General features: G+C 33.5%; 1 protein-coding gene across 1 annotated transcript; it reads left to right on the top strand.

The window, feature by feature from the left end:
* Window positions 1–9,171: 9,171 nt before the first annotated feature.
* Window positions 9,172–10,000, top strand: LOC18039915 (zinc finger protein 593 homolog). The gene is made up of 3 exons (XM_006428297.2): window positions 9,172–9,432; window positions 9,539–9,647; window positions 9,911–10,000. Exons 1-3 carry the CDS (start codon window positions 9,351–9,353, stop codon window positions 9,975–9,977), a joined length of 258 nt encoding a protein of 85 aa, XP_006428360.1. The 5' UTR covers window positions 9,172–9,350; the 3' UTR covers window positions 9,978–10,000.
* Window positions 10,001–10,637: the final 637 nt, after the last annotated feature.

Below are 10,637 nucleotides of genomic sequence, written 5' to 3'. Positions count from 1 at the left end.
CAAAATATTATACGACTTAAGTATTTTGATCAGATTACAGAAAACTTAACTAATTTCAAAACGTGTTTATTATCATCAAAATCATTATTATGGAATCATACATGTTGTTTTAGGTAGATTTTGGGTGCAAAAGAAAAGCAAAAACCAAGCTAAGGGACGCCTTTAGAGCTGAAAAATAACAAAAAAAAGTTAGAGGTGGAGTTGGAGTAAGCCAGCGACCACACTCCGACATCAAGTCAACTATTTAAACTTTTTTTCTGGTGGTGAGAGCTTGCAAGCTCTTTAAAATAGTTGGAGGTTGAAAAGGACCTCAACCTTTTCGTGGAGTGTGTGTGTTGGTCTAGAATAATGAAAATAGAACTGGGATGTCTTTATATATGGAGTACCCCAGCTATCACGTGACACATTTCTAATGGCTATTAGCTATCTTTTTCCAGGCTTTTTATGTGCTTTTACCTTTTTTCATGATTTTTAGGCCATTAGGAGCATGGTTAGGAAGCAAGAATGCGTTTACGGAGTAATTTATCCTTTTGGACATGTGGTGTACGATGGAGGGGGGTCAAGGTTACCTCAGCAGAGGTTGTCTGGCAAGGCTGCTGAGGACCAATGTCCTTGGTATGGTGTCCTTCACTTTTTAGCAGAGGTGGCAGTCGGCTATCCCCACTTTTTCAACAAGATATTTTAATATTTGATTCTGCACAATCGAATATAATCTTTTAGGTGATGGAGATATTTCTCGTGTCGGACTTTTTGGAGATTTTTCTTTGACCATTTTGCATCAACCCATGTTACCCCTCGTATCCTCCTAATCGCTAGGCATACATGGTGTATGTCGGGTATCTTGGGTACTAAGTTTATGGTGTAAGTTGGGTAGCTCGCATACTTAATTTATGGTATAGATTGGGTATCTCCGATACCAAATTTATGGTGTAGGTCAGGTATCGAGTTTATAGTGTAGGTCAGATATCTCTCGATTATAACTTATAGTTATATAACTTTTGCATCGACACGTGGTGCTTCCTTTTCAATATTCTATTTATCCCCAAACACATGTTAATAGAGGAGGCATACAAATTTTATTCTCTAACTTGTTTATTTATTACTTTTTTTATTATAAGCAACTTAGATTACCTTAATTTTCTTAAATTTTATTTTGTTCTATTGTTTAAAATAAACTTTAACAACTACAATCTTTTTGTCAATTGACTTATATTTTTGCAATCATAGTAATAACCACAAGATAGAATTACATACATGGTATACATCCATACAATTTTGACAATTTATAACAATTTCACTTGTTCCTGGACATTAATTGTATATCATTTAATTTACAATCAGAATTTTATTACAAATGTTACTAAGAGATAAATAATATGTGGTATAAGAGTGTTTTCTAATTTTTAGTTGCAATTTTTCAATCTAACCAAACATGTTTATTAATATATCTTTCATGGTCTTCAGGAATATGTAAATTGTACTAAAATAAAGGGAATCTAGTCCAATGCCAGAAAAAAATATGTGTTGCATCAGCTTATAAGCAGTTGGGGTATCATTAGAAAATAGAAGGGGTTAAATAACTCTGTATTTATAATTTTTAAATTTTTAACATTTCAGCCTTCTATCAAATCTTTTATCTAAAATATGTTGGAAAACGAAGCCAGAAAACAGTAGAAGTTTGGATAGTAAACTGCACTAAAATGGAAAAACAATTAAGGCATTGGCAGTACTGCCTCAATATACAATATCTTAGTACAAGGAAGAACTAACGAAGGCTGTTTGATCTCCAGGATACAATGACTATTATGGCGATGTTGTACTCGAACACGATAGTGTAGAATAGCAAAACTTGCAATGATGAAAGCAGAGAAAGCAAAATAGAACGAATAGAGTTTTATGTTAGGAATTGAATTCTTAATATAATTCGAATTAAAAATGTAGAGTTTGGAGTGACAGATTCGTTAATGATCAACTCCAAATACTCGCGAAGATCGCAAACTAAAAAACCAAGATGCAAAAAGAATCAATCCAGAACAAATCACTTAGAAACTTTATAACTGAAAAGAATTAAAGAACTAGCAGCAAAGACAAAAGAATTAACATGGTTCAGCTAGCTTTCACTAGTTTACCTCCATGGGAAAAATCAGGATCAAGTTTATTGATTTTCATGAGATGATTATAGAGAGTTTTAAGAGCTAATAACAGAGTATTTCTTAAAGCCTTCTCACGAATCTTCTAATCACTCAATAGCTCTCATGCACACACTTATTGTTGCACTAGAATCAGCTGTTTATAACAGCTTCTTCAACAAACAAGAATGAACCCAGAAACTCATGTGATTGGCACGCGTTTAACAGATTCATAACGACTTTGAGCAGCTTATTCGAGCACGTGTTTCTCTTGTGCTTTACTTAAACAAAAAACGATGCTCAGCTAAGTCGTTCCAGAGACAAAACAAATTGCTCTTCAAAAAGCAATTAGCAATTGTCGTATTGTAGTTTACTTAAGCTGCAAAACTCAAGACCAGCTTGCCGTTTCATTTATCTTGATTTGCTTCACAACACAACAAAAAATAAATAAAATTAAAACAAAGGGCAAAAATATAAAAGGCAGCCAAGCCAACACACATACATGACAACCCGTGGGAGGTCCCCCTGCATGTAAGTAATGGGGTGCGAACGCCCAATTAATAAATTCCAGGTCATTGATTTATTAAAGTGTGTACCACCATGTTGCGAAATAATCTAGGGTTGATGTTCTTTGGAGAAATTAAAAACAATTTATAAGCAGCCCACAATACAGAATAAAGCCAATTTGATGAAAAAGCTTGTTAACTTGAAATAAATAGAGAGGCACAATATAAGTGAACATACTAGTAAGTTTCAGGGCTTGGTTTATCAGTTGACTGCTATGAAGATTGTTTTAGATGATGAGTTAGGAGCACTATTGTTACTTTGTTCTTTGCTTGACAGTTAAGAGACATTAATGGTGTTAGTGAATAATTCAGCGCCAAATGAGAAATTAACCTTGGATATGGTTATAGATAGCTGGGGAATGAAAAATTTAGAAGAAAAAGTGTTGAAGTAGTTCCCTTTGAGGCAAATGCACTTGTTTCAAAAAAGCAAGAAATGAAAAAGAGAAGCCAAAGTAGAAATTCCCGCTAGCAGAACAATGATAACCTCATAGGAAGATCTAAGTCTTAGAAGAAAAATTTCAAGTACTTTCATTGCCAAAAAATGGGTTATATTAAAACGGGGTGTAGATTATGGAAAAAGAGAACAAATGAAAGAAAAATGTGATGCTAAGAAAAATGACAAAAAAAACACTACAGTCATAGTTGATAGTGATATAGATATTGTTTATGATGAGAGCTCAGTAATTTTCATTTTCCATACCAATGATTGGTGATTATGGCCATGTTTGAATGAGAAATGTAAGGGCATCTAAGATTGTGGGCACAAGAGATATTTGCTTGGAAACTAGTATTGGCTATAAGTTATTATTTAAAGATGTCAAACATGTACTAAATATTCGCCTTAATTTGATCTCTACAGGAAAGCTTGATGATAATAGTTATAATAACCAATTTGGTGAAGAAAAATGAAAGCTCACCAAAGGCTCCTTGGTGTTAACTAAAAGAAGGAAAGTGAACACTCACTATATGATAAAAGCCAAGATCAAGAAAGCAGATGCCAATGTGGCTGTAAAAGATTATAACATTAAGACATGGCATAAAAGGTTTGGTCACATTAGTGGGAAAGGGTTGGAAACTCTTGTCAGAAAAAGACTTCTACCCAGCTTGGTAGGTATAGCCCTCAAGACTTGTATTCATTACTTAGCTAAAAAACACATGGAGTAGCTTTTAAAAGCTTTTCTCTATTTAGAAAGTTACAAATCCTTAATTTGATTCACACTAATATTTGTATGATGCAAAGTAGATCAATAAGAGGCGTACTTTACCTTGTGACTTTTATTGATGACTGTTTTAGAAAAGTATAGGCTTTTTGCTTTGAAATCTAAAAAACGGGTACTTGGTACGTTTAAGTTCTTCCATACTTATCTTGAGAGAGGGACATGAAGAAAATTAAAATTTGTCAGGGTAAATAATTATGGTGAGTATATAGGACCATTTGAGTAGTATTACAGATCTCATATAATCAGACTTGAGAAGAATGGTGTTGTAGACAAAATGGACAGAACAATTGAAGAAATGATCAAGTGCATGCTTTCTGATGCCAAGCTTTCTAAATCTTTTCAAGTAGAGGTCATGCATACTTAAGTTGATTTGATTAACTTTTCTTCTTCAGGTCCATTAGATGGTGATGTACCTGAGAGAGTTTGGACAAGGAAAGATGTTTCTTATAAACATTAGAGAGTGCTTGGTTGCAGACTATATGTTCACATCCCTAAAAATGAGAGGTCAAACCTTGATGATAAAGCATGAAGAATTCAAGTACATGTTATGGGATCCAATAGCAAGGAAATTGATCAGAAACGAAGAATAGATTAGATATGATGACAAAGTCATTGTCCAAGAAGAAATTAAAAAGCTATGTGTATTGGCGGTGCCTCCATATGATCTAGAGAAAGAGATTTGTTGGGTTCAACTCATTTAGGTGGTCTAAGCCCAAAGCTTTGTAAGTTTTGGGAGTCAGCAATTAAAGAAAACTTGAAGAGGCTAGTGAAATTTTTCATTAAAATTAGGTTTTGATAAACACACTATATAAAGAAGGGAAATTATCATTCGTATATCCTACATTTGCTCTGTTATCAAAAATACTACAACACTTTGAGGGTGTATCAATCATTCACCCTAAGTTGACGAAATGTATTAGCCGACCACCAAACCGTTAATTGTCGTTTGAAAGTTAACGGAATTATAGTGAATTGATAATTTTACCCTTGAAAATTATCACTTGTATACCCTTAAATTCTCTTTTTATCACTTGTATACCCTTAAATTATCACTTGTATCATATAAAAAGACCAGATTACCCTTATGATGTTATCATATTAAAACAGCAACTAACGATTTGGTGGTCGGCTGATACATTTTGTCAACTTATGGTGGACGATTGATACACCCTCAAAGTGTTGTAGTATTTTTGATAATGGAGTAAACTAAGGGTATATAAATGATAATTTCCCTATAAAGAAAAGCAATCATATTACAAGCACACACAAAAAAATGAGAAAGAGAAGGAAGAACAGTGTTGATTATTTCAATTTGGGGCCAAGGGTTTTAATTTTTTATTGGACAATCATAAGGCAAATTTAACTTTGTTTTCTCCTAAATTTGAAGGGTAAGTTCCTAGCATCGCCTTATACAATCCTACTAGTCTTAATTTTTATTTTATCCTCTCATTAGCTATTATTTAAGATACCCACGTGTTTGAAAGACATATATTAGGTTGTTACTATAAGTCAAGAATACTTAGATTCTTAATATTGATAGCCTCTACTATTATCTAGACAAGAATTTGTGTTGTAATCCCATTAATATAGTAGAAGATTATATCAGACTACGGTTCTGTGATTTTTTTCCATTTTGGGCTTTTCACGTAAAATATGTATCTTTTGTGCTTGGTTTATTGTTTTGGATTATGTTTGTTTATTTTCTGCCTATTTATTTGTGGTACATATCACATTTTAATCACACAAAAAGGAAAAGAGTTTGTGTCCCCTTAATTTACAGCTACTTGTGTGTTTCTTTTCCCAACAAAAAGCTAACACATGTTTGTAAATTGATTAAGGCACTCTATGGACTTAGGCAAGCTCCAATGGTGTGGTTCAAGAAATTAAAGCCAGCATTGTTGAAGAAGGGCTTCATCAATTCCAAATTAGAAGCATGTTTATTCATTTTACACCAAGATACTAATGTTATCTTTGTTCTCGTCTACGTGGATGATATTTTAATTACTAGAATCAAAGAAAGTATTGTGAGAGAAGTTATTCAGAAGTTGAGTCTAAAGTTTCCTTTCAAAATCTTAAGATCTCCAACCTATTTTCTTGGTTTGGAAATTCAACGAAATATTGATGGAATGCACATCTGTTAGCGAAAGTATATGATTTGTTAAAAAAAAAAAGTCACCAATGCCAATAAGTGCTTCATCCAAATTCTTCAAAGAGGACAAGAAATAATTTTATGATCCTACCTTTTACAGAAGCGTCATTTGAGCCTTATACTACGTAATAATTATATGACCAAAAATCTCTTTTCAGTCCATTGTCTAAGTCAATTCATACAAGCACCCTCACATTCATATTGGCTTCACTGTAAACGTATATTGCTTTATTTGCAAGGCACTGAAAATTTTGGGTTGTATTATAATCGGACAGGAAGAATGGCTCTAACAGCCTTTACTAACGCTGCCTTGGCAAATAATATTAATGACAGAAAATCTACTGGGGGTTACAATATTTATCTTGAAGACAATCTCATTTCTTAGAGTTTAAAAGAATAGAATGTTGTTGCAAGGTCTTCTATAGAATCTAAATATTGTGTAGTTGCCAAAACCACAATAGAAATTCTCTGGCTTCAATCTGTTCTTAATGACCTAAACTTTTCAATTGTGAATAACCCCTTATTTACTGTGATAACACAAGAGCAGCTTCATCAGCGGCTAATCCAGTATCATATTCAAGAACGAAGCACATTGAAATTGATGTGCATTTTGCATGAGATATTGTTTCCAAAGGCAAAGAATAGATTCAATATATTCCGATTGATTATCAACAAGCAAACATCCTTACCAAAGCTCTTTCAGTTGATAGGTTTAAATGGTTACGTGATGAGCTGCACATCCTTTCCAGATCATTACACTTGAGAGAGGGAGAAAACATAATAACTAAATTACCTGTAACTGAATCATTAGATGAACTAGTAGCATACATGCAAACATCCTTACCAAAGCTCTTTCAGTTGATAGGTTTAAATGGTTACGTGACGAGCTGCACATCCTTTCCAGATCATTACACTTGAGAGAGGGAGAAAACATAATAACTAAATTACCTGTAACTGAATCATTAGATGAACTAGTAGCATACATGGCAACATTTAGTGTTTTAGAAGTCTGATAAGGACGAGTTTAAGCAGATTAGAAGAAATTTGTTATCGTGATTTTTAAATTTTGGTTTGGCTAGTTTAATAAGATTAAGCTAAGGCTAAGATTTAGCTTTAGTTAAAGTTTATCTAATATTTTTGCTTACGATAGCTTATTCGCTTTGTATAAATAGACTTCTTGTGATGAAGAATAAAATTACTTGAGTTGCTATTTTTCCTATTTTACAAATTTTTGTTTCTTATTGAGCATCAATGGATATAAAATGAAGAAGTTGATGACACAACTGAATGTGATGGACATGATGGAATGCATTGGCTCTAACTATATAAAATATATAAACTTGGATGTGCAAAGAAATATACAAGTTAAAAATGGTTTTTTTTTTAAATGGACAACAATTCATAATTAACTAGAATGCAAAGACGAGACATCTTGATTCTTCTTTAAACTCCTAATGATTAACTAGTATCCAAAAAGGCACAAAGAGATTGCTACCCGACGGCCACCATTGGGACAGTTTTGGTCTTAAATGAACATTAGATTTGGTAAAAACATGTAGCTTGTTTATTTAAGATTTGATAAAAACATGCAACTTTTTCTATTTTTAAAATTGGCCCTAAGCTTTTACTTGCTCTTTCAGTTTTAGGGGCATAAGCAAATGGGATTAATTAGCTTGGAACCAAACTAATAAAAAAAATTTACTCCTAAAATATTCATTCAAATTTAATTAACAATATCTCCTCATGTCTCATTTATTACCGGAATCACAAACATAAGAAACATTAATGTCATTACCTTGTGTGGACTATGGAAAGCAGCAACGATGGTAAAGATATTAGAGATGATGGTGGATCGAAAGCTAGCCCTCAAGAATGGCTAGAAGCTGCAACATCATAACGAAACTGATGGCATCGAGCGTCGATGGCATGTGGGTGCTTGTGAGTGAGTAGGGCTAAGGGGTTGTGCTTGTGCCATCGTTGACCGTTGTGGAAGTAAAAGAGAAGAGAGGAATTAGCAATTAAGGATTTTGAATTTTTTTTTTTTTTGGGCCATGATCACGTGCCCCAGGTGAAAGAATGAGACTTACATGTGCGCGCGCACGCGTATTTGTGTGTGTCGTTGGGTTCTTTTCTAGTGTGGGCACCATCATTTTTTTTCTTGTGGACACACCACTAAACTACGCGGTCCAATAGAGTCAATGCAAACACGGTATTAAACCACACACCTTAACAATGTGTCTGCAATAAAAAAAAATAAGAGTGCCGACATCTGAGAATATGTATATATATATATATATATATAATGAGGTTTTAATTTCAGTTTGGGTTCTAATCTTTAATCTGTTCAGATTTTATATATACTCACCCCAAAATGATAAAAATAATTTAACAACTCGATCATAATTAAAAGATAAAATATTATTTTGGAATTTACACTAATTCCAGACATATATACTCAAACTTGATAAGGTATTTTCTTTTGATCTAATTTTTTTCTTCTTAATTTGTCAGGAAAGACAAGAAAATCTCAATGTAGTAAATATTCTCTAGAATTTCTCGTGAATTTGAATCCATAACCTCTCACTGGCCAAGTGGATTAGCGTAACTACAGTTATATCGGTTTTGGTCTACTCTCTATCTATACAGAGCAAAACATCTTGAGTTCAGTTTAGGGATGACAAAAAAGCTCGATCCGTATTTTGGCCTAATTGATCCGACTTGATCCAATCACTTAATAATAATGAAAAAATGTGTGTTTTTATTTGAATTAGACATGATTTTTTGTTTATGTTTAGTTATTTATATGTTTTTATGGTTAAAATATTGATTAGAGTAAGTTTTATGTTTAATTTTAATATATTAGGGGAGGTAAATTTAAATTATTTGAATATTAAAAAATTAAAAAATATTTGGTTGGGCTCAAAAAAAGTCCGTGCCCGAGCCTGACCCAATTAGAGTCGGGCCAAGCCCGGCTTGAAGGTGAAAAATCGAACTTTTTATCGAATTCAAACCTTTTTGTTTGTGTTATCGAGCTCGAGCCTGAGCCTGACCCGACGGATTGCCAACTTGAATGACTATTTTTTTGGCTGAAACTTAAAGGACGCAGTGGTTTTCCCATACAAAACGACGCCGCTTTTTCCTCCATCTTTTGAGTAAATAAGAAATCCACAAACGGTACGGGATCCTCTCTCCCTTAGGTCACTCGGATCAATCCACTAGGGTTTATCAACAGAACCTAAAAACCCTAATTTTGACTTTCTCAACAACTGATTATCACTCCCAAGAAATGGGTAAGTGCCCAAACCGGAAAGTGAAGAAGAGAAGATACTCTCACAAGACTGCTCGCCTGGCAAAATTCCTACGCAAAGATATCCTTTTTTATTTACTAAATTATCGAATTTAATTTTTTGTATTTTATTTAGTGGAATATTTTCTATTGTGTTTCTGTTTTCTTGACTGAGAATTTGTGTTTACGCGACGATGCCGTTTATGATGAGCTTCAAAGGTCAGATTCCGCAAAGAATCCCTTGCCTTTTGACGAAGATTTGCCTGGAATGGGCCAATATTATTGCTTACACTGCGAGTATGTTTTCATTTTTATTTTAGTTATGTTTGTTTGTATATACTTCTTTGGGTTGATGAGAAATTGAAGGAAAAGTAATTGTAGTATGCAGAACTTTATGGTTAACTGTTACCAGGCTTAAATTGTCAATGCTGCAACTTAGGTTATTGTTAATTGGCTTTTAGTAACAGAAGTGAGGGTTGGGACTTCTTTTATGGTTCTTTGTTTAAAAAATGATATGGGTATGGTTTTGATATGTTGATTGTTCTTAATCTTGTTTACAGCCGTTACTTTGCTAATGTGTCGGTGAGGGACGAGCATTTCAAGACAAAGCGACACAAGAAGCGGTAAGTGACTTTGCCTTCATTTTTTTTTTACCGTCTTTTTTTCCCTTCCCTGAACATCTTTTTGTTAATTGGTGAGGATGTGGTGCTCTATTGATTCATTATTCTTAGAAGAAATGGCATGTTATAGCCTGTTAATCTGAATAGAAGCTTTTACCAGGAATTCTATGCAGTATGTTTATAGTGCATAACGGGGGCATGAATCTTGCTGCTTCAAATGTTAATCGATGGGATTCTATTTTTTGTTTTGACAATTTGTTTGATAAGATATTCTGAAACATTCAGAATCATATATTGCATCTCAATCTCAAAAGAATATTAAAATAACTGTTTGAATTTTCTGATAGCCGGTGCTATGTGGATTCCCAGTTTGTTTTCTCTTCCCTTACTCATTTATTATTGTGCTTTTACTGAATTTATTGTTTTCGAATTTATTAAGGCATTAGATTAAATTGTTGTGTGGTTTGCCTAGGATAATTTTTAAAATCCCAATTCACCCCCCTCTTGGGTTGCCTAGTTAGTATTTCAGATACATGGTAGCCTAGATTCTTGCATAAGTATTTTGTTATGTTGCTCAAGAAAGTATCATTTTCATACTCTCATTTACAATGATGATCTCATTTTCACACTCCCTTTTTCCCTCGCTCTTAGAACCTTAACATATAAC

This window comes from Citrus clementina, unplaced genomic scaffold, assembly GCF_000493195.1.
Source record: "Citrus clementina cultivar Clemenules unplaced genomic scaffold, Citrus_clementina_v1.0 scaffold_6, whole genome shotgun sequence".
Classification (NCBI taxonomy): domain Eukaryota; kingdom Viridiplantae; phylum Streptophyta; class Magnoliopsida; order Sapindales; family Rutaceae; genus Citrus; species Citrus x clementina.
The sequence above is the reverse complement of the archived record's forward strand: the minus strand, read 5'-3'. Positions and strand labels throughout refer to the sequence as shown.